The 24766-nt window shown below is 35.8% G+C and overlaps 1 protein-coding gene across 12 annotated transcripts in view; it reads right to left on the bottom strand.

Annotated features, from left to right (window-relative positions):
- The window catches only part of BIRC6 (baculoviral IAP repeat containing 6), a 250519-nt gene that overhangs the window by 89577 nt on the left and 136176 nt on the right, over positions 1 to 24766 (bottom strand). For all 12 annotated transcript variants that reach the window (XR_007135165.1, XM_047782321.1, XM_047782326.1 and 9 more), the window contains 13 exons: positions 23276 to 23430; positions 22656 to 22782; positions 20377 to 20487; positions 18812 to 18945; positions 14157 to 14284; positions 11673 to 12235; positions 10549 to 10724; positions 9007 to 9103; positions 8665 to 8859; positions 7708 to 7908; positions 4559 to 4838; positions 3311 to 3567; positions 2956 to 3064 (listed from right to left, as the gene is read on the bottom strand). Coding sequence is in view for 11 of the 12 variants with exons in the window: in XM_047782321.1 (XP_047638277.1) it covers positions 2956 to 3064; positions 3311 to 3567; positions 4559 to 4838; positions 7708 to 7908; positions 8665 to 8859; positions 9007 to 9103; positions 10549 to 10724; positions 11673 to 12235; positions 14157 to 14284; positions 18812 to 18945; positions 20377 to 20487; positions 22656 to 22782; positions 23276 to 23430 (2533 nt within the window). In the remaining variant the exon portion in view is untranslated. The remainder of the gene's footprint in view (positions 1 to 2955; positions 3065 to 3310; positions 3568 to 4558; positions 4839 to 7707; positions 7909 to 8664; positions 8860 to 9006; positions 9104 to 10548; positions 10725 to 11672; positions 12236 to 14156; positions 14285 to 18811; positions 18946 to 20376; positions 20488 to 22655; positions 22783 to 23275; positions 23431 to 24766) is intronic.

Genomic DNA, 24766 nt, shown 5'->3' on the forward strand with positions numbered 1-24766 from the left:
CCTAGGCAGGTTCATTACTTCTGAGCCACAATAGGAACTCCTGGAGTTTTTATTTTTAAAGAGGGACAGGGAGTGTATAAGATCTATTTCACACTCTCTATCCCTTTATTTCACACTTAAAACACTGTATTTATCTTTATTTTTAAAATTTTTTTTGGTCTTTTTGCCATTTCTTGGGCCACTCCCACGGCATATGGAGGTTCCCAGGCTAGGGGTCTAATTGGAGCTGTAGCTATTGGCCTACACCAGAGCCACAGCAACACGGGATCCGAGCCCTGTCTGCAACCTACACCCCAGCTCACAGCAACGCCAGATCCTTAACCCACTGAGCAAGGCCAGGGATCGAACCTGCAACCTCGTGGTTCCTAGTCGTATTTGTTAACCCCTGAGCCACGATGGGAACTCCCTATCTTTATTTTGTTTTTAAATGTCTAGTTTAGAGTTCAAGATTCTTTGCTTCAGGATAAGAGACATAGGAATTAGAAGATATATAAATACTCAATCCTCTCTCTACCTCGTTGGACTAAAATTCTTCATTTTCATATAACAAGAAATAAAGACAAGTCATAGAAAGGGAAAGGAGATGAGGCAATCCGGGAAGAGTAAAATTTTCTACAGAGCAGCCAACCATCTTGTCATTAACATCAGTTCTGAAACGTTTTAAAATATTTACATTTGCATTATACAGAGAAGAAAAATCTTAACTGCAATTTTCTTATGATAAAACATTTAAAAATTAAATAATCATAAGATATTTCAAGAAACTATTCTAGAAAAGTATTTAGCACATAATTTTAATATATTTTTTAATCCTCTAACCATTATGGTTCTAATTTGGCACAGATTCTTATTTACTTTGTCAAAAAATACTCTCACCATAATTCCCATATGGCTCAGCGGGTTACGAACAGGATGAGTATCCATGAGGATGCGGGTTCGATCACTGCCCTTGCTCAGTGGGTTAAAGATACGGCATTGCTATCAGCTGTGGTGTAGGTCGCAGATGTGGCTTGGATCCCACATGGCTATGGCTGTGGCTGTGGCTGGGAGCTGCAGCTCCAATTTGACCCCTAGCCTGGGAACTTCCATGGGCCGCAGCAAAAAAAAACAAAACAAAACAAAAACCTACTTTTAAATATAATATAGTTTCTCATATACTTTATATAAAACAAAAAACTTCATGGAAAGGAAGTAAGCCTGTTTAATATTTTGACATTATCCTGGGGAAACTAATTTGTTAAATATTTCCTTTAATTTTTTTACTTTGTTAAATATTTCCTTTAATTTTTTTTTTTTTTTTTGGTCTTTTAGGGCAGCATCTGCTGTATATGGAAGTTCCCAGGCTAGGGTTTGAATCAGAGCTGTAGCCACTGACCTACACCACAGCCACAGCAATGTGGGATCCAAGCTCCTTCTGCAACCTACACCACAGCATGGCAATGCTAGGTCCTTAACCCACTAATCAAGGCCAAGGATCGAACCCGTGTCCTCATGAATACTAGTTAGGTTTGTTACTGCTAAGCCACAAAGGGAACGCCCTCCTTTTAAGTATTTTAATTCAGAGAACAAGAAAGCAGTGAGCCCAAAATAAATGGAAGCTATTACATTATCAGTACTAAATAACAATTTTTCTGAGACGCCTTCACTGCCTGTTACTCTAATTCATAACTTCAGGAGTCTGACCTACATAATTCTTCGCTTGTGAGCAATGATGCTCTGTGTCTCCACAACCCTGAGGGTACAAGCTCAACTGAATTAACTTGATCTCTCCAGAAACCAGTACAATGCCAGGCATACAGCAACTACTCAGTAAATAGCTACAAAATGAGTACCTGATCACCAAATATTAATAATCTGTCAAAAATTTGTTAGGCAAGACATTTAAATCAAATGATATCATTTTAATTACAAATTAATCTAAGTATTAAAAGATATTAATTGGATGTAAAATACAATATACTTAAAGGATATTAACTCAGGAAACAATCTCCAGCATAAAGATTATTTATGTTACTTATAGAATCACACAATCAATATAGTCTCCTGATATAGATGATATACACAAAACCAGAGAATGCCAGAGCATCACTCAAAAATTTATCAAGAAAAACGTTACAAAAATATGTGGAGTCTTTATCAATTTGGAAGTAGAAGACATTAAGGAAGAACTACATTAGTAAAATTCATCTAAAATGACCTGTACTGAAAGATCATTAAACATTTAGGTGAAACATTCAGATATTATTTACTTGCTAGGAGAGTGTTTCACTTTGTTGTAGGAAGCAGTAGGAAGAAAAGAGAATCTGGGGAGTTCCCATCGTGGCGCAGTGGTTAACGAATCCGACTAGGAACCATGAGGTTGCGGGTTCGGTCCCTGCCCTTGCTCAGTGGGTTAATGATCCAGCGTTGCCATGAGCTGTGGTGTAGGTCGAAGATGCGGCTCGGATCTTGCATTGCTGTGGCTCTGGCGTAGGCCGGCGGCTACAGCTCCGATTAGACCCCTAGCCTGGGAACCTCCATATGCCGCTGGAGTGGCCCTAGAAATGGCAAAAAAAGACAAAATAAATAAATAAATAAATAAAAAGAAAAGAGAATCTAATGAAAAGTTGCCAAAGAATAATATAAATAATAAGAAGTAATCAAAATAAACATAACTACTATTATTAAAAATAGTCCAAGAAACTAGTATTACACAGTATTCTTCTATTTCTATCCATTCCTCAAAAGCAATACTAAGAATTCTATTTGAGCCCAAATTCTAGTATGTCCAAGTATATGACAATTTGTTTAATGCTCACAAAAATCTCTAGAAGTTACATTATGTGAAGCATACAATATAATCAACAGTCTTAGCTTAATTTTTATGAAAAGATCTAAAAAGAAAGCATTACAGGTAACCTTCACTACATGTGACTATATGTGTGTCCTCATATGAAAAATGAGATTATCATATACCTGTCTTTTGTTCCAGGATCCTGAGTGGTTCCAAGCTGATAAAGAATATCTATTGTAGAGTCAGAAGAGAGTCCATTCAGTCTTCCAAAAAGTAAAGGGCTATTCAAATCTTGCAACAGAAAATCAAAAGGAAAATTTTGCTAAATAAGCAAATGGGATGAGAAGATCTGCTCAATTTAATCTTAAATTATTCATTAAAAATAACTTCTGAAAATTTCAACAACAACAAACTCACTCCAAAAATAATGAAGCCACCATGGAATTTCAAAAACAGAATTAATCACAGACACGACATAGTTCAACCATCAATACTTTGCAGATACGTAAAAATTAAATTATCGAAATTAATTGGCACCTGTAGGGTCACTTCCCGATGCTGCACAATTTCTCAGAAGAATGTCTATAAGCTTCAGGCCAATTCTAGTAGACTGTAGTCCTATCTTTACAAGCACAACCTCAATGTTGGGCGAATGCATTCCACAGTACGGAGACATCAATAAGGCGGCACAAGTCTGTAGCAGGTTAGCAGTAGGTGCAGCTGCACTTGCCATCATTCCTTCCAGATCACTTATGTGAGTAAGGCAATGATGCAATAACCGTAACCATCCAATACTGAAATACACAACACAAAATGGCCTATATGACAAATCAAGTAGCTCAAATTACTTCAGGGGTAAAACAAAATTTCTCAAAGATCAGTATGTTGTATTTCATGAGTAGCACCAATCTGTTTTTAAAAAAATGTTTTTAGAATACTGTAATAGAGTTGCAAAACTGTAAAATCTTGGCAGCTTGAGAATAAAAAAGAAACTTAAAATTTTCTTATCAAGAAAAGCTCACAATAAAACTAGTCTATACAATTTTCAACTATCAAAAAATTATTTTATCAGAAGAATGCAAATTAAAGGATATATTCAGGTCCTTCTTTCATTGGTTAGTTTGTATGGTTCAAATCTAACCCTCTGCTGACTGGCAATTTAGGCATTACCATATAAGACCAGGTGCCTGTCTATATAGTCAGGTTCAGATGTACTCTTGGGGATGGGCATTTGGAAATGCTGTACAACACTACAATCGAAAGAACTAAAATCCACACCAACCTATACCACATGGAGGATCATCTCAAGGATTAAACACACATAAATCTTAATTCTGGAGTTCCCGTGGTGGCTCAGTGGTTAACAAATCCGACTAGGAGCCATGAGGTTGCGGGTTCAATCCCTGGCCTCGCTCAGTGGGTTCAGTGGGTTAAGGATCCGGCGTTGCCGTGAGCTGTGGTGTAGGTCACAGACGAGGCTTGGATCCCACATTGCTGTGGCTCTGGCGCAGCACAGCAGCTATAGCTCCGATTAGATCCCTAGCCTGGGAATCTCCGAATGCCGTGGATGTAGCCCTAGAAAAGACAAAACACACACACACACACATTTTAATTTTAACCAGCCTCAGGGTTCTGCTTCTACATAATTACTACTTAATAAAATTATATTATACAGATATCTACGGATCAAAGAATTTCTAAACTCTAAAAAAGAAAGAAACCACAGAATAGATAATTGCATAAGAAGCACAGAAAGGTTTCTCTTAAGAACGAAAAACCACATACCTTGTTTTGGATACCTGATCTTCAGATGGAAGAAAGGGATTATTAACTGTTGCTGAAGAAGTGGTACCAAAAGCGGTGAGGCCCAGTAATTTAATTTGTGAAAGGCCTAATGTGCTGGCATCTCGTGGACGATGGAGTCTAAGGCAGACAGCCGAAGCTACCTCAGCTTTTACAAGCTGAATTTTTATGTAGGTGAGACCACTTGTGACAACAGGAGTGGATAATGGTAGCATATTTACCCCATCTGCACTTACTTCAACAGACACTGAGGAGGGGCAGGCTACAGCAAGAGAAAATTGAATAATTACTAAAGGAAAAAGTAAACTAGAGTTCATATTTTAGTGTAAATCCATTATAAACTTGTAAAAAGAATATGTATACACCAAATCATACTGTCACTGACTTTCACCATAACTGATTTTGCAGCTATCATATGAAATGCACAGCATAATAAAAATTGTATTTAAAATCTTCTAACATTCACCTAAAAAAAAGAGAGCAATTGAAGATATGGAATCCACATGTTCTTAATTCTCTCTAAGAAAATAAAAGCAAAAACAAATAGGCAATCACGCTATTAATTTCTACTTTACTCAGAATTATCACCAACAAATATGGGACATTTGATTAATATGCTATGGTTTACTACTGTAAACAATTGGGAAGAATGTAATAAGAAAAATCTTTGTCACACATTCATTTCACTACTACCATATTGCTACTATTTTAATGTAGCTATACTGAGAAATTCCTTTTGCCTCTAATCTTTGTTTCCCCCTTTTAAAATTTAAACAAACATCCAAAATACTTAAAAATAAAATCATTTCTTGTTAAAATTTAAGGAGGCCCAATGAAGTAGCTGCCATGTGAAAATTACTTCTTTTTCACGAACATGGAAGCCCATATAATAAATATATTTATCAGCTAAAACACTCTCTGAACTTGGATTTTACTTTAATTTTTTTTTCAGGATAAATTACCACTTTTAATATAATTGCCTCTAGTGTTTTCATACTTTTATACATGGTTGTATGAACTTGGATTTTAATATCAACTATAGAATGAGGAAATGACTTTTTTTTTTAATTTCCACTGGAACACATGATAAGTTCAGCTTCTGCACCAATCCAGTAATAAAAACCAAAATTATTAGGCATATTTATATTAGAGAACACTTAACCTACAGATTTTTTTAATTACGTGCAGTTTGTCATTATACCATTCTTCCTGTCCCAATTCTTTTTTTTTTTTTGTCTTTTGTTGTTGTTATTGTTGTTGTTGTTGTTGCTATTTCTTGGGCCGCTCCCGCGGCATATGGAGGTTCCCAGGCTAGGGGTTGAATCGGAGCTGTAGCCACCGGCCTACGCCAGAGCCACAGCAACGCAGGATCCGAGCCGCGTCTGCAACCTACACCACAGCTCACGGCAACGCCGGATCGTTAACCCACCGAGCAAGGGCAGGGACCGAACCCGCAACCCCATGGTTCCTAGTCGGATTTGTTAACCACTGCGCCACGACGGGAACTCCCCTGTCCCAATTCTTATGTGCAAATTCTGGCCCCTACTCCAAAGCCATCATTCACATGAATCACTTTCTCCTTCCAAATCAAAGCAGTTTCTTCCTCATCTTGGATTATCCCTCAAGTCTTACACTGACCTATACTGCACAGTGGAATAGTTATCTTTGACCTACTAAAATAAAACACTGTGGATTAACCTATTTTTCTTCTGTAATTTTGTTGTTGTTGTTGTCTTTTCTAGGGCCGCACTTGCGGCATATGGAAGTTTCCAGGCTAGGGGTCAAATCGGAGCTGTAGCTGCCGGCCTACGTCAGAGCCACAGCAACATGGGATCTGAGACACATTTGTGACCTACACCACAGCTCACGGCAATGCCAGATCCTTAACCCACTGAGCAAGGCCAGGGATCAAACGCACAACTTCATCGTTCGTAGTCAGATTAGTTAACCACTGAGCCACAACAGGAACTCCTCTTCTATAATTTGTACTCACTATATCTATTTTAGTCTAATATGTTTACATTCCACAACTATATTAGCATATAATAATAATAATCCATTATTGCAAATAAGTGGAAAAATTATTATTTTGAATATGTCAACGGTCTAAAAAATTACACCATTTCTTCACTAAATTATTGAGGGACCTATGATAGCAATAGGAATCAATTAATGGGCATTTCTGCAGTGGCTCAGTGGGTTAAAATCCGACTGCAGTGGCTGGAGTCCCTGCAGAGGTGCAGGTTTGATCCCTGGCCTGGCTCAGTGAGTTAAAAGATCTGGTTGCTGCAGCTGCAGTGCAAGTCACAGCTGTGGCCAGGATTCAATCCCTGTCCTGGGAACTTCCACATGCCACCTGTATGGCCATTAAAAATAATAATAATAATTTTAAAAAAAATAATAATAATAGAATTGATCGATGAACATAAACAAATGTGACAACTTCAATAATTCTTGGAAATTATTAAATTTATATTGAGAGAATTTGGGGACCATCATGAATGACAAATAGTACTTTATATTCATTCATGAACATGTGAAGGAGTTCCTTGCTCCTCTGAACGTGTAACTCATCTTCTATAAATTATTTTCAATTATTTACCTTGCAAAGGTACAACAAAATGTAGTCAATGAAAAAGTCTCAAATGAATGACACTCAAAATGTTAAAAATTAAATATCAAAAATTTTTAAATATTATAATAAAAATTCTTTAGAGATGTATTTATCTTACAATAGGGAGGGGAACTATGCTAATTTCACATTACAAAGCTAGGATTGAGGACTAGGCTAGAAAAACTAAGGCTGCTATCTACAGCTGCTTAAACTAACTCATTTCAACTTGATACTACAGATTAATAAATCTGGAAGAAGAGGACAGGTAAAATAGTAACTAGAATGTATCTGTTTACATTTCATCATACACTCTGTTTCAGGGGAATAGCCATAGCAATTCATTTCATGGGAAATGATTCAGTGGTAATGTTTAATATTATTAAAAACTGTCCAAAATTAAGCAATCTATAAATCATATCTAAGTGTATCACTGTTTGCTACATATTTTTCTTATTTTTAAGTGTTTCTATGTTATAGTTTATTTCTATGATGAATCTTTACAAAAAATATTACTCACTTGCAAGAGATGCAAGGTGAGGCTGGATATGTATCTCTTTAAGGAGCACTGCTGCAGGAAGGTGAATGGTAAGGTCGCACCAAGCCTCCTCTGGCAGAAAGATGTAGGACCAAGCAGCAGAGCGAGCTCTTCTATGGGGTGGTGTGGCCTGTAAGAGCACCTCAGCTGGCTGGGCAGTAGGGCTGCTAGATGTGATTGTACCTACAGAGGATATTTTAAATAAAATTAAAACTTGCAAAAGAAACTCAAGAAAGCATCAAAAACTATTCAAATTGTAATACTAGAAAAATCAGCTAAAAACATGAATATTTCATACTATGAATATATAGGACACTTAGCATAATTTGTCACAGTATTCACAAAACGTTTAAGGACAGTCCACAGTCAACTGGCAAGGACGAATTCACTGTTAACTGCTGTCTAATTTCTCTATACTCACATGTCAAAGGAAAACTAAACTAGCAACAAATTTAGCACAATATTCTCAATGATTTCAATAAATAACAATGTCCAACATAGGCTTCAATTTGAAAATAATCACCTTTATTCTAAATTGTCAGTATTCATGAGTTAGAAATATGAAAAGAAAAAAATAAAAAGAAACTAAGTATTCTGGGAAAAAATGATGATCAGAAAATATCACTCAAAATAAGAAGGAACAAGTCCTTTAAAACTGATTAACATTTACAGTGAAAACTGACATAAGAAACTACTAGTTTCATAAATTGTGCTTCCATTTAAACTCAGAAATAAGAACAAATTTCACTACTAAAGAACAATTATAAACTTCCTTCTGATGAATAGAATGTTTGGAAAACCAATACCTTTAATATCAATGTGTTATAATATCATTTTAATCACCTACTAATCAACTCACTTTGACAATATTTGCTTCATACAAGCTAATTAACTACTACATAAATTCATAGCCCTAAGATGTAATGATTTTTTTCTTACCCAAAGGTGCAAAATTATGGATTCCTTCTGCATTGTCAGGCTCAGAAGCTAGTATTCTTGTTTTCAAGGTGCTGTCAACAGCTTTATTTGGACCAGAGTCAAGAAATTTCATAATGGTTGATACCATACTTCTTGCAGTGTTTACAATAGCCCTTGTACTAGTAACCATGTTGTTGCAAATGAGCTGAACACCACCTAAATTTACAAAGAATTACTAAATGAAAATTTATCTTAAAAAAGATGACTTAACATTGAGTCACCTTTCACAGAAGACTACAAAAATAACATAATATACTACCAAATGATTACATTTAAGTGACAGTTTTGAAAATTTTATCTTACCCATGTCATGGAATGCTTTCAAGGCGTCACTAGTATCCAGTACTCTCAAAATGAACCACAATAGTGGTTCAGATAACTGGCAAGTAGCAAGAGAGCCCTACAAAAAAACACATAAATACTGTGATCTTAAAAAGTGGTAATTCCCTGTCAAATAGGACCACCAAACTTCTTACTGAATGTTATTATTCTTTTACAGTTAATTACTATAAAATGGCAACATGAGCCTAAGTAACTAAATATAAAATGTTTGCCAAAATACTTAAGCAAATCTCACCTGAATCAAAAAGGAAGGACATAGTCTACACTCTGAACTCAGTATTTTTTGTGTCTGTCCTTTCCTATTATCATTTTCTTTCTTTCTTCTTATGGCCACACCCACATCTGAGCCACAGCTAGCAACTTTAGCAACACCTGCCTGAGATGACACCAGACTCTTTAACCCACTGCACAGGGCTAGGATCAACCCTAAGCCTCTGCATCAGCCTGAGCCACTGAAGCCAGATTCTTAATCTGATGCATCACAGCAGGAACTCTAACCTATCATTTTAAATTAACACGCATTGATTTTGCTTTCCATTAGATAGTACTTTCATTTAAAAATGCATCCCTCTCAAATATCTTTGTATCTTTCAATGGAGAAATATATATATATGTATATATATATATATATATATACACATGCAGTGTATATTTATGAAAATAATTACATACTGACAAACATACGCTGACATTAGGTGAAGATTCCTTAAAAACTGTCTTAAAATCTGCTTTTGAAAAAAATGGTAAATGGACCAGAAGTTAAAATAATCATATTAGTTCCTAAAAGCTTATTTTTTTAAAAGGAAAATTAAAAAGGAGTAATATTCTAACCTGTTTTCCTTTAAAATTACTCTAACCCCTTTTAATCCAAAGGAAACTAAATATGTAACTTATGCTTGAAAAAAATACTAACATTAAATTTTCATATGTAACATCTATGAAGAACATTTTGGTATTCACTATGCTATTTTTAGGGAAAAGGATAACTACTTCTTAAAACAACAGAAAGAAAACCTAAAATCTAAAAATATGTCAAGGAGTTCCTGTCATGGCGCAGTGGAAATGAATCCAACTAGGAACCATGAGGTTGCAGGTTCAATCCCTGGCCTCGCTCAGTGGGTTAAGGATCCGGCGTTGCCGTGAGCTGTGGTGTAGGTTGCAGACTCGGCTCAGATCTCGGATCTCTCGTTGCTGTGGCTCTGGTGTAGGCTGGTAGCCACAGCTCCGAATGGACCCCTAGCCTGGGAGCCTCCATATGTCGCAGTATGGCGCCCCCCCCCCTCCCCAAAAATGTCAAATATTTTCTTCTTACATCACGATAGTCATCTCTGACAATTTCAAGGAAACTTTCTCTCCAACTTCTAATCTGTAGGTCTCACCTGCTGACTCTATACATCTTCCAACATATAACTATAATATTCTGTCTCTGTCTTACAAATAATTCTCTACTTCCATTGGTAGAAACTACTTAAATTATTGAAACTGATGCTGGGTTGAACTTACCTGTCTGCCCATATATCCACAGGCCATGTAGGTTAAAATTGGCTGTAACATCATGTGAACTGTAGAAGCTTTTTTACTAAGGGTTGTCAGTATGGTAAATAATCCATCTCCAACTGATATGGCATCTAAGCCACCATGAAAGTTTTCATGTTTGGTGAGATGCAATCCACTTGCTCCTGGTTTAAATAAAAATATTACACATTTCTTTAAAAGTATGTCTTTAAAAAACCAATAAAAATTAAAATAGAGAAACTTAAAATCCATTTTCCCCCCAAAGTACTGAAGGACAGGTACATAATAGCTATGTGTATATACATATCACACATATCTAGAAATTAAAATTCTTATAACAATCAGCAGAGCATTTTTCCATTATCTTTTTATAGGAGGTATCTCTACTATCAATAACAACAAAAAGAAGTTGCTCTACTACACGAAGGAGGGACATTTTACATATCAAGAAAAGGAGAGAAAAATGTGGTATTTTTATGCAACTATACTTCAAAACTCTTAATCAAAAAGAAGATATGATTGTTTCTATTTCATGATGGAAGAAAAACTAACAAGCAAAAGTACATCAGGAATATATTTTGTCACTATTTATAAGAGTACAATTAGTTTAAAAATTAACACAATCTATTAGCTTTCAAATAGGTAGAAAGGTAAAACAACAATATAAAAATTGTACACTGTGTCATAGAAGCAGTTACCCTTTGAACAAAATTTTATATTTCACTTTCTGAACTGTAAATAAGTAAATAGCACTCATTCCCTAATACAAAATTGGATGTGAAATTTTTCATCTTTAAAATGTTAGAGATATGTGGCTACAAATTATGGTACTTAAAGGACTGATTTTTTTCTTCTTAATTTAGTTAAGTACTACTGATCTTGTTAGCATTTTCCAATTTTTAAAAAATTCACGCTTCAAAAATTTCAGTACTTCAATTTCACTTACTGATTGAAGCTGCTCTATAAATGCTTTCACTAATAAAAATCAGTCATGCTAAAAAGTTTACAAAAAATAGCCCTGAACTACAAAGTAAAAAGAAAAAGAATACATTGGTAAAGAAAAGAGATACAGTAGTAGACACAAGCATAAGATGAATATTCACAATACGTACCAATTATCATCGCCATGGCACTGCTATTACACAGGCCCAGAGCAGACAAAATCTGGCTCATAATCTGTTGGTTGGCTAAGACTAAGTCAGCGACATATGCAGGTGATCCTTGAATACTACTACTGCTTCCATTACCATCTTTGCCTCCTGAAACTTTTTCTTCATCTGAAACACTGTCTGTCGTATTGGTGGTCACAGACACTCTTGCACTGTATTCCCTATTGCCCGAAAGAGGTAGCTGTACTAAAATGTTAACCAGCTTTAACAAATCAAACATGAGTTGATCTCTTGTCATTTCACCACAAACTGCTTTTGCATCACCTGGACGAATAAGGTTGGCAAAGAGTCCCCCAAAGCATGCTCGAGCACCCACTGAGCTATCTGATCCGCTTCGAGACATTACTTTGTCTGAACAAGTGATATAGTGGTGTACTAAAAAGGTGACAGACTCTATCACAGCAGAAATAGTACTAACTGAAACAACTTCAAAATTCTGCTCCAGAGTAAATTCTAAGAGCTTTACTTGGGCATCAAGAGGTCCTTGGCCTGTCTGGAATGCACCCCTGTAGAAAAAGAGAAGGGATAAAAAATGAATCCATTTTAAATTGTTTGAAAGGAGCAAATACCACAATTCAAGAAAGACACACAATAAATAATTCATGGTATTCACTATGTCATTTTGTAGCAAACAGTTCCCATCTCTTTCCTGAGTCCTTACTGTTCTCACCTCCATTTTATTATACAAAATAAAAAATGACTTTCCTTCCAAATAGAAAACTTAAGGAAAAGTAAATCAAGGAAGTGATTTTGAAGCTACAGATTACAATATTTATATATCACAAGGCACTCATAATGAAAGAGCTCTGGTTTTTTACAACCTGAAAACATTTCCTCCCAATTTCAATTTTCAAAAAATAAAAATCAATCAAATAATTCTTTTTGTTTGTTTGCTTTTTAGGGCCATACTCACAACATATGGAGGTTCCCAGGCTAGGGGTCGAATCCAAGCTGTAGGCGCTGGCCTGCACCACAGCTGCAGCAGTGTGGGATCCGAGCCGCGTGTGCAACCTACACCACAACTCATGGCAACGCCATACTATTAACCCACTGAGCAAGGGCAGGGATTGAACCTGTATCCTCATGGATGCTAGTCAGATTTGTTTCCACTGAGCCACGATGGGAACTCCAAAACTAATTTTTAAAGAGTAATGTCATCTACAAGTGATTTTAACCATTTTTTTAAATACACATTTAAAAATTTTAATTTATGGACAATTCCAGAAAAAAATAAGTAACAGAAATGGTAACAGCTTTAACTTCTTCCTGATATTAACAGAGATTTTTAAATAATCAAACATACTAGAATTTAGTTTGTTCATCATGCAGTTTAAATGAGATGATACTGTTTATATTTCATTAAATTTTTCTCAGAGTTCCCTTCATGACTTAGTGGTTAACAAACCCAACTAGTATCCATGAGGATGCAGTTCAATCCCTGGCCTCGCTCAGTGGGTTAAGGATGCAGTATTGCTGTGAGCTGTGGTGTAGATTACAGAAGTGGCTTGGATCCCAGGTTGCTGTGGCTGTGGCATAGGTCAGTAGCTACAGCTTCAGTTCGACCCCGAGCCTGGGAACTTCAGCCCTAAAAAAGCAAAAAAAAAAAAAAAAAGTTTTTCTCCAAAGTATTACTGGATTTTACAAAATGTCTTAGAGTAAGATGAAAATGATTCAATAATATGACATATAATATTGAAACATTCATGCATCTCAAGCATCATGGTCACAGTTTATTGTTTTTAACCTACTGCCTGACCTTGGTAACACATTTCTCATGAGATTAGTATTTTTCGTTTTTAAGCTATCTTTTTCAGGTTTTATCCAACATAGGTTTCAAATAAAACTCACTGGTAGCTTTAAATCTCTATCTGTACTGTAGAACAATTTAAACAGCATCAAGTAAATTTCACCTAGAAGGTATGTAATTACTAATCTATGAATCCAATATTCCTTTTACGATAGAAAGATCTTAATATCTGAGAGAGCCATAAAGAAATGAAATGAAGACCACCAGGAAACACACCAAATAAATCCTTTCATCTTTTTTTGTTTGTTTGTTTTTTAGGACCATACCTGCAGCACAGTTCCCAGGCTAGGTACTGAATCAGAGTTGTAGCTGCTGGCCTTCGCCATAGCCATAGCAAGGCCAGATCTGAGCTGTGTCTGTGACCTACACCACAGCTCACCGCAATGCTGGATCCTTATCCCAGAGAGAGGCCACGGATCAAACCTGTGTCCTCATGGATATTAGTCAGATTCGTTTCCGCTAAGCCATGACAGGAACTCCAATTCTTCCTTCTTAAATCCTTCACTATCCTCCTGCTTATTTGTTCCCGTATAAATCCCCAACAAATGATAAGAGAAAATTTATTTGAAGGATTATCTAGTGTTACTATATTAGGAATATAAGTACACACTGACATTTACCTTTCTGTTGAAAGTATATGAATTAGCTTGAGTAAAAATTCACTGAATATCTGAGGACATGTTGAAGAAAGATGCACTTGTAATCGTGTAAGAAATTCTTGCATAGCTTGAGTAGCTGTTGGACCAACCTGAAAAAAAATGAAATTCTATTGAAAACTGCTTACTGATCCCATTTACCAGAAGTGTTCATTTAAAAAGAACTGAATGTTCAAAAATCAAGTGATGTTCCCTTTTGGTGCAGCAGGTTAAAGATCTGGTGTTGCTGCAGCTGTGCAGCAGGTAGCAACTGCAGCATGGATTTGATCCCTGGCTCAGGAACTTCCACCTGCTATGAATGTGGCCAAAAAAAAGAGAGAGAAACAATCAAGTGTTAAGAACCATACAGCTGTACATTTTCAAAAGCAGAACAAAAATATTTAAGTGACAGCAGGAAAACAATTAATTTTTAGATCTTGATTTTTTTAATTGAAAATTACATATTCTATTGTCAATATTTTTTCACTATGGTTTATGACAATTTACATTAGGTTTATTTAGTTCAATATAGGAAAAGATTAACCTGAATTACAAAGGAAATATCTTTAGAATGCTTTCAAGAGTACAAAGAACTTACGTATTGATTTTCATCAACAATCTTACTAATCATCCCATTCCGAAACAAAAGAACTCAGAGGGATCAAGTGATCCACAAAAGGTCATGCTTCTTTGTATTGATTTTCACAAACAATCTTAGTAATTATCCGATTCCAAAACAAAAGAACTAAGACTCAGAGAGATTAATTAAGTGATCCATAAAAGGTTATGCTTCTTTGTTTTGTTTTGTTTTTGTTTTTTAGGGCCGCACCCATGGCATATCGAAGTTCCCAGGCTAGGGGTCTAATAGGAGCTACAGCTGCCAGCCTACGCCACAGCCACAGCCACAGCCATGCCAGATCCAAGCTGTGTCTGTGACCTACACCACAGCTCATGGCAATGCTGGATCCTTAACCCACTGAGTGAGAGCAGGGATTGAACCTGCAACCTCATGGTTCCTAGTCAGATTCATTTCTGCTGCTCCTCCTTCTTTTTTTTTTTTAATGGCCACACTCACGGCATATGGAAGTTCCTGTGCTAGGGATTAACTTTCAGCTGTGGCTGCAACCTACACCCACAGCCACAGCAACGCCATGTACATTAACCCACTGTGCTGGACCAGAACCAAACCTGTACCTCCACAGTGACCCAAACCACTACAGTTAGAATGAGAACTCTGCTGCACAACAGGAACTCCAAAACATCAGGGTTCCACAGATTAGAAGAGCATATACTGAAGTAGTAAATGGGGGAAAAACAACCCTAGAAACAAAAAACTCTACAGAGTTAAAAACAAACCTCTATCAACTCATAAAAAAACTGCTTTCCCAAACTTCTATTTCATCAATAAAAAAAATGATACTGAAAACCACACTGAGTATCCTAAAGTATGTTTGGAATGTTTTCCGACATATCCTTTTATTTGATCCTAATTCAGTATGATCATAAAACCCTAGGAGTTCTGGAAAAATAAAATGCAATGTAATTCTCCAAACCATTTTAAAGTTAGATAAACTTAAAATACTGAGCATATAAATCATAACATTCATAACCAAACTTCTTATATAAGGCCAAATATCTGAGGAAAGCTTGATCTGCAGTAACTTTTACTCTGCCTTAAAAAAAGAAAAAAAGTGGAAAAAATATTGCACAGCAGTATGTTCTCTGACAGCTAGGCTCTACCACTAACTAGTTATGTAACTGTGGGCAAAGCAGATAACACATATTTTCTCATTCGTAAAATAATGACACTGGAATTTGATTTCAGGAATCTTCACCTTCCAAATTCATGCAAACTTTATGTGTAATAATCACTTGATAACATGCTTTTGCCTTCTTCGAAACACTGGTCCAACCTAACTACAAGTAGTTTCTTCTTTCTCATTTTTTCCTTGTCTTGTTTTATGATGAACTACAAAATTAGACGTCTTTTCAGGAGTTCCTGTCGTGGTTCAGTGGTTAATGAATCTGACTAGGAATCATGAGGTTTCGAGTTCAATCCCTGGCCTCACTCAGTGGGTTGAGGATCCGGTGTTGCCATGAGCTGTGGTGTAGGTCACAGACACAGCTCGGATCCCTGGTTGCTGTGGTTCTGGCGTAGGCAGGTGGGTACAGCTCTGATTAGATTCCTAGCCTGGGAACCTCCATATGCTGCGAGGTGCAGCCCTAGAAAAGACAAAAAAAAAGTCTTTTGAGAGAGTAGTGACTAAATGTATCCAACTGAATTTAAGCACTAAGAGAGGCAGAGACTCAAACAGGGTAATAACTATGTATATCCCTAGCACCTGCAATAGTACATGGACCTAGCATATAGATAAGCACACAGCTAAAAAATAAAAGATAATCTTGAAAGATAATCTTGACTAATATCCATTAAAAAGGTGCTATGAACAATGAATGTATTTTATGTGAAAAGAAATAAATGAAAAATATTTTTATAATATTTAAAAATTTTCTATACTAAACATTGTATATTTAACACAATATAACAAAAACTTAAACTAATATAAAGGAAATCTGTAGTTATACTAAAATCTTTACAAGCTATGATACCTCTTACTTTTTTCTGAATTAACAAAAGCAACATTTATTTCTTTCCTTTCAGTTCTGAGATATAACTGACTGTGTACGTTTAAAGTGTATAGCATAATGATTTGACTTATATACATCCTAAAATGATTACCACAGTAAGTTTAGAAAACATTTATCATCTCACATAGATATAAAATAAAATAAAACCTTTTTGCTTTGTGATGAGAAGTCTCAAGATTTACTCTCTTAATAACATACAAGACCATTAATTATATTTATCATGTTGTACATTACAATCCTGGTACTCACTTGTCTTATAACTGGAAGTCTTTGCCTTCTGGCTACCTTCAATTCTCCCACCCCCCACCTCTGGCAACCACAAATCTAATCTCTTTTTCTATAAGTTTGTTTGTTTTTGAGGTATAAATCACTGACAACACTATGTTAATTCCTAGCATACAACACAGTGATTTGATATTTCTATAGATTACAAAATGATCATCAAGATACTGCATTATTATTAACTACAAACCCCGCACTGTATATTTTCTACTGGTAACTCATTTATTTTGTACCTGGAAATTTTTACCTTTTAATTTCCCTCACCCATTTCTCTCATCTTCTGCAAACCCCAACCCCTATCTCCATCTCCTATTCTGGAAACCACCGGTCTCTTCTTTATATCTGTAACTCTGTTTTAGTTTTGTTATATTTCTTCATTTGTTTTGCTTTTTAGATTCCACATATAAGTGAACTCATACCACATCTGTCTTTCTGTTTCATTTCACTTAGCATAATACCCTTTAGGTACATTCATTTCATCTTTTGGTTTTGTGTTAAATAAAATATTTAACATTATAGGAGTTCCCGTCGTGGCGCAGTGGTTAACGAATCCGACTAGGAACCATGAGGTTGCAGGTTCGGTCCCTGCCCTCGCTCAGTGGGTTAACGATCCAGCGTTGCCGTGAGCTGTGGTGTAGGTTGCAGATGCGGCTCGGATCCCGCGTTGCTGTGGCTCTGGCGTAGGCCGGCAGCTATGGCTCTGATTCGACCCCTAGCCTGGGAACCTCCATATGCCGCGGGAGCAGCCCAAGAAATGGCAAAAAGACGAAAAGACCAAAAAAAAAAAAATTAACATCATAAAGTGATTAAGTTAGGTGACTTATCAACATTGATAGTAGAGGTCATTAAATATATTATTTAAAACAAAATTTTTCAGAAGCTCCTGTTGTGGCTCAGCAGGTTAAGGACCTGATGTTATCTCTGTGAGGATGCAGGTTAGATCCCTGACCATGCTCAGTGGATTAAGGATCTGGTGTTGCTGTAAGGTGTGGCACAGGTCACAGATGCAATTAGGATACAGTGTTGCCGTCGCTGTGGTATAGGCCTTAGCTGAAGCTCCAATTCAAACTCTAGCCCAGGAACTTCGTGTCATGTGGCTGTTAAAAAAATTTCTCATTCCTAAATTTTTGAAATATTCTCTGACATTCAGGTGGGTATTTATTTAGAATGTTTCCTAAATTATATAAAATTAACATAAAAATATGCATCTCTCGGAGTTCCCGTCATGGCGCAGTGGTTAACGAATCCGACTAGGAACCATGAGGTTGCGGGTTCGGTCCCTGCCCTTGCTCAGTGGGTTAACGATCCGGTGTTGCCGTGAGCTGTGGTGTAGGTTGCAGACGCGGCTCGGATCCCACGTTGCTGTGGCTCTGGCGTAGGCTAGTGGCTACAGCTCCAATTAGACCTCTAGCCTGGGAACCTCCATATGCCGTGGGAGCGGCCCTAGAAAAGACCAAAAAAAAAAATATATGCATCTCTCTATAAAAATCCAGTAAAATTCCAAGAAAAAACTTACCTACTATAATTAAATTGCAATATAGCTATATTATAAAAAATGCAAAACATTTTATTACATTGATACATATAAAGCCATCATTTAATACTTTAGCAATGAATATTTAAATTATTTAGATACACTGAGATTTTTCCTTACAAACAAATTTACTGTATGATCTGGGCCTAGCACTGGCTTTCAAAAACCATATTACCTGTGGACTGTGTTGATTTGTTCCATGTGGACTGGTGCCAGAAAGAAATTTCACTAAAACATGAATTAGATTTGGATCTGAAACCAGCAGATGGGCAGTACTCTCCTGAGTTCCAATGGCACTACTGGAACCAGCTATAAAACATTAAAAAAAGAAAAAAAAAGCTCTCAACAAATGGACCCTGAAACAATGGAAATACAGTATTTAAAACATCTTTTATTTTCAAGGAAAACTCACATATTACTGGGAGTTAAAGTTTATTAAAAGGATCTGAATCTCTACTTGACTGACTGGGACTCATTATCTATTTTCATTGACCACAGATCTCATGTTTCTCTCCTAATCTGATTGTGAAAAATACCTGGTTTAATATCCAGTATGGAGTCAAGTGGAAAAGAAATAATTAAATGCTTACTGCCCTACTAATAAGCCTATTCTTAGTCATTATTCCCCCTTCCAGAAATAGAAATCTACTTTTCAGGCAAATTTTAACCCAGCTTTTAAAGATAAACTGAGACAAAACCTATCCATTTTTGTCTGTTAGCTATAGAAAGGTTGTACGCCATTCACTGATATGCAGACAACACACCAGTTTTCTGAGCTGAATAAAATATCTTTGAGTCAAACCTATCTTCAGTATCACAAAGTGATGCTTTCAACCCCATATTTGGAAAATATATGCCAAATGAAAAAATGGAATAGCATTGTAATGCTAAGCAACAATTTGAATTAATACCTTTATCAACGTGACAGTGCTTTCTATTAAATGAAATTAAGCCCAAAGGAAAAGGGGATGAAATCCACCCACCTGCTGTCATAACCTACAGATGGAATGAAGATTTCAATTCACAAATGGCTAGTCCTTGCTCTCTAATATGAACTTTGATCCCTATTTCCCAACAACCTCAAGAATGTCAGATAAAATCTAGACCTAAATGTAAAAAGTAAAACCAGTAAGCATTACAGAAGATAATGTACGAGAGTATCTTTGTGACTTTGAAATAAAGAAAGCCACAGAAAGCAGTAACAGTTCCTTTCTAAAAAGATTAAGAAATTACTATTTTAACTTAAATGAGAAATAAGGGGGGGGTAGAAAACTTAATAGGACTTTAGAATCTAAGAAGAAGCAATGAGGTTCAGTGACTATAAGTTTTAAATGTGAAAAACATAAACCAAGGAATCTAGTCATATATGACCATGAATATTATAGTGGATAAATCATTTTAAAGGCTAAGATACTTTAAAAAGAATAAATAACCAACAGACTAACATTAAATATTTATTTTGTACTCTAAAAGTAATCAATTTTAACAACTAGGAAAAGTTTCTAAAATATAAAAATATGATTTGAACCTATAACTACAGATACAGTAGAGTATTTATACAATCAAAGTAAAACAGCACAAAAAATAAAATACATTAAGAACAAATTCAGAAGAGACATATTCAAATAAGGATTTAATCATTTTCACAACTATACCAATTCTTAGAAAAATCTTTTTAAAGAATCTGATAGTAAGAATAATATATGTCAGAGATTTAAAGGAATAAATGTCTGAACTTACAATTAAGTTGCATGTTTGTCATGAGCGTTAGACTATGAAGCACAAGGCACCATGTCCGGAGCAAAGTATTGGGATACCAAGCTAACACTGTGAGAAAGCTAGTTATTGATGCTATGTGGAAAAGAGAAAGGGGAAAAGTTTTTACTCAGAAAAAGCAAATGTTTACCAAGAATTAAAAACAAAAAGAGTAAATTTTAAAACAATATTATTTTAAAACATCAATTCATTACCTAGTGTCCTAAAGCATACAAATAAAAGAGTTCCTCATTAAATACAGCTTAATAATTAAGAGTCAATAACATTTTATATCTAAGTTTTAAAGCTCGCCTCATGGCAAATAAAATAACATGTCATCACTACAGATTTGTTGTCCTTTCCAAACTACAGGCATCTCTACTGTAATACAATCTATGTTTTTCTGAAATCCTCACATTCTGAAAAACCAAAAACTGATAATAATAGGGCATAATGGAAAAGCAGAGATGGGGTAGACCATTCAAAACCAATGTAACTTCAGAACAAAAGCACAAACTAAAATAATAATTAAATCACTTGCAAGGCCTAGATAAGAAGTACATATGGCAGGTGAAGAAGAAAAAAAAAAGTTATTAAAAATACACAAACATAATACAGCACCCAGATTGTGCCCTTTAAACACTGTGTATAAATGGCTGATCCCACATCTCAGGCAGGAAATACAGAGTCTGGAACATCTATCACACTAAAATCGAACGAAGATGTAGTTGTGTATTTCACAAAAAAACCTAAGAAGAAGGATCTTACTACTGGCAACCAATAGCACAATTTAAGCATCAATAAACATGACTATAACAGAAACACAAGAAATATTTTTAAATTAGACTGTCTTCATTTTGAAAGTTCCTGTGAATTGTTATTAAGTATAGGCATTGATTATCAGTGCCTATTCACTACACAAAAAAAGACATGACCTATGAAACTGCTTTTAAAAAACTCAAATCAGATTAAGCTCTATATCCCATTTACAGGAAACACAGAGGACATGAGAAGAGATACAAATATTAAAAATCAGGACATAGGGACTCTTAGAAGACAGCCAATTTCTTTGACAAATAACTTTAAAAGAGGATTTTTTAAAAAGAAAGATTTAGAGGCATTAAGAAATTAAAATGACTAAATCACATATGGATGCTATGCTAAAAAAAAAAATTTTAAGAGTTTAGACAACTGGAAATTTAAATATTGACCAAATATCTGATAGTAAGATCTTTTTGACTTTTCTACTCACTCTTGTTTATGTTTAACCTAACATCAAAGGTAAAAAAGTGATGGGGAGTTCCCGTCGTGGCGCAGTGGTTAACAACTAGGAACAACATGGTTCCGACTAGGAACCATGAGGTTGCGGGTTCGGTCCCTGCCCTTGCTCAGTGGGTTAACGATCCAGCGTTGCCGTGAGCTGTGGTGTAGGTTGCAGACGCGGCTCGGATCCCGCGTTGCTGTGGCTCTGGCGTAGGCCTGTGGCTACAGCTCCGATTGGACCCCTAGCCTGGGAACCTCCATGTGCTGCAGGAGCGGCCCAAAGAAATAGCAAAAAAAAAATAAGTGATGGGAGCAAAATTTATAATAACATTAATACAGTGAAATAGAAATCTAGTAATTAAAGTAGGGCTGGCTTTTGCTGAAACAAGGTAGATTTAAGTAGGACCATTAAGCTGATGAGGCTATCACTAAGGCTGACTGGCCATGTGAGAGTCATGAGTAATGCACATTTCTAGAGAGAAAACACCAGGAATAGATGATTTTTACTTTCTTTAAATAGATTCCTATAGCCAGAGCTGAAGGGTAGTTCTACTCCTGTTGAAAAGTATTATTCTAATCCCACTATTCCTACATTACTGCATTTGACAAGGAAAAAACAAAAAAAGAACACAACTTGTACAGGAAACTGACATCCTTCTCCAATTTACCAATTTCCCTAGAAGCTATTTCACATTTTTAAAAAACACCAGGTGCAACAAAACAGCCTATGAACAAGACAATACTTTAAGGAAACACAATGTAAAGTTGAAAAGAATATTGTAGATTTTAGGTCTGTGTTGTACACAGACATATGACAACAGAGATCAGAGAATAAGAGTTTTCTGTTCTCTTTCCTGCTAATTATTAAGTCACTATATTTAAATAGTTTTCTTTGCACTGAAACATTATAATCCTAATGGCAAAGGTATTATTGACCTAATCATTATCTTTTAGCTTATTATTTACGCTAGGTTGATAATTTTCCTTCTAATAAATCTTACCTTGGTTTAATGAAATGACAGGTATTCGATTAGCATTATATAAAAAAATGTCTGCTCCATTTTCTTTGTTTCCCGATGAACTAGAATTTAAACTCAATGTGAGCCACAACTGGAGAAGTGATTCCAACTGAAAAAGAATGAAAACAGAAAGAAAATGTATTTATTATATAATGAAATACCATTTAAGCAAAGATCTCATGTATGAATCCTTGACTAAGAGTAAATAATTTTTCCATTAAATACTTCTTCTGGTTACTTCAATTCAACTGACAAGCAAACACATCTTAAAATTCTAGATGAAATGAAATTTAACTGAATTAAAATTTATAATTTACCTAATATAAATGTTTTACTAAATTAAAAAAAAGTGATTCAAGTCTTTAAATACAGGTATATGTACAATATGTAGCTGACACTAAAGCAGTAAAGCTTAAAATCATAAAAGTTATAAGTGACCTATCACTGAGGAGCTATAGTTAAAGTATCTCCAATATTTTTTCATCTGCATGTAACAAAAAAAAAAATCCCTGTCTAGTTGAAAATGATCTCCCGTGCTATTTTCATTTTTTACTAGGCTGGAAATATTGTCTAAAAATACACTATTTCTCCTGAAGTCATACCTGAACATGATGGACTTGAAGCATAGAAAAAAGTTTGTTGAAACAAACATTTAACATTGGGACAGATGATAACTGTATAATAAGCTGGTTGGATTGGTTCGCTGCTTGTAAACCCCCTAGAAGTGAATCATCTGTTCCAGTGGGAGACTGTGATACTGAAAATTAAACACAATTATGATTTATACACAAAGTATCAAGAGAAATGTTAGCTAGCTATTAACAAGTACAGATAAGTGAAGACTTTTTTAATAAAACTGCATCAATTAAAATGGTTCAGAGTTACATTATTTGAAAACTTGTTTTTAAAACAGTACTTGAAAATTAAAAGATAAAAAAAGGAGCTCCTGAGATACCACACTGGTCAGAATGGTTATCATTAATAAATCTACAAATAACAAATGTTGGAGAGGGTGTGGAGAAAAGGTAACCCTCCTATACTGTTGGTGGGAATGTAAAATGGTACAACCACTATGGATAACAGTGTGGAGGTTCCTCCGAAAACTAAATATAGAACTACCATACAATCCGGCAATCCCACTTCTGGGCATACATCCAGACAAAACTTGCATTCAAAAAGATAATGTACCCCTACGTTCACTGCAGCACTGTTTATAATAGCCAAGACATGGAAACAACTGAAATGTCCATCGAAGGATGAATGGATTAAGAAGATGTGATACAAATATACAATGGCATACCACCCAGCTAGAAAGGTAAACAAAATAATGCCATTTGCAGCAACTTGGATGGAACTGGAGATTCTCATACTAAATGAAGTAAGTAAGAAGGAGAAAAGACAAATACCAAATGTGTGTGGTTTTTTTTTGTTTTTGGTCTTTTTGCTATTTCTTTGGGCTGCTCCCGCGGCATATGGAGGTTCCCAGGCTAGGGGTCTAATCGGAGCTGTAGCCACCGGCCTACGCCAGAGCCACAGCAACTCGGGATCCGAGCCGCGTCTGCAACCTACACCACAGCTCATGGCAACGCCGGATCGTTAACCCACCGAGCAAGGGCAGGGACCGAACCCGCAACCTCATGGTTCCTAGTCGGATTCGTTAACCACTGCGCCACGATGGGAACTCCGACAAATACCAAATGTTATCACTTACATGGCACAGATGAACCTATCCACAAAAAAGAAACAGACTCTTGGACACAGAGAACAGACATGCGGTGGCCAAAGGGGAGGGGGAGGAGATGGGATGGACTGGGAGTTTGGGGTTAGTAAATGCAAAATATTACATTTAGAATGGATAAGTAGTGAGGTCCTGCTATACAGCACAGGGAACTATAGCCAATCATTTATGACAGAACATGATAGATGATAATATGAGAAAAATATATATATAAAAAAACTGGGTCACTTTGCTGTACAGCAGAAGTTGACAGAACATTGTAAATCAACTATAATAAATTAAACAAGAAGCTCCAGCTTCACAGGACTTGTTCACCAAGGGAAAAGAACCTTACTCTCTAGCAATTTTTTTTTTT

Source organism: Phacochoerus africanus, chromosome 5 (genome assembly GCF_016906955.1).
Source record: "Phacochoerus africanus isolate WHEZ1 chromosome 5, ROS_Pafr_v1, whole genome shotgun sequence".
Lineage (NCBI taxonomy): Eukaryota > Metazoa > Chordata > Mammalia > Artiodactyla > Suidae > Phacochoerus > Phacochoerus africanus.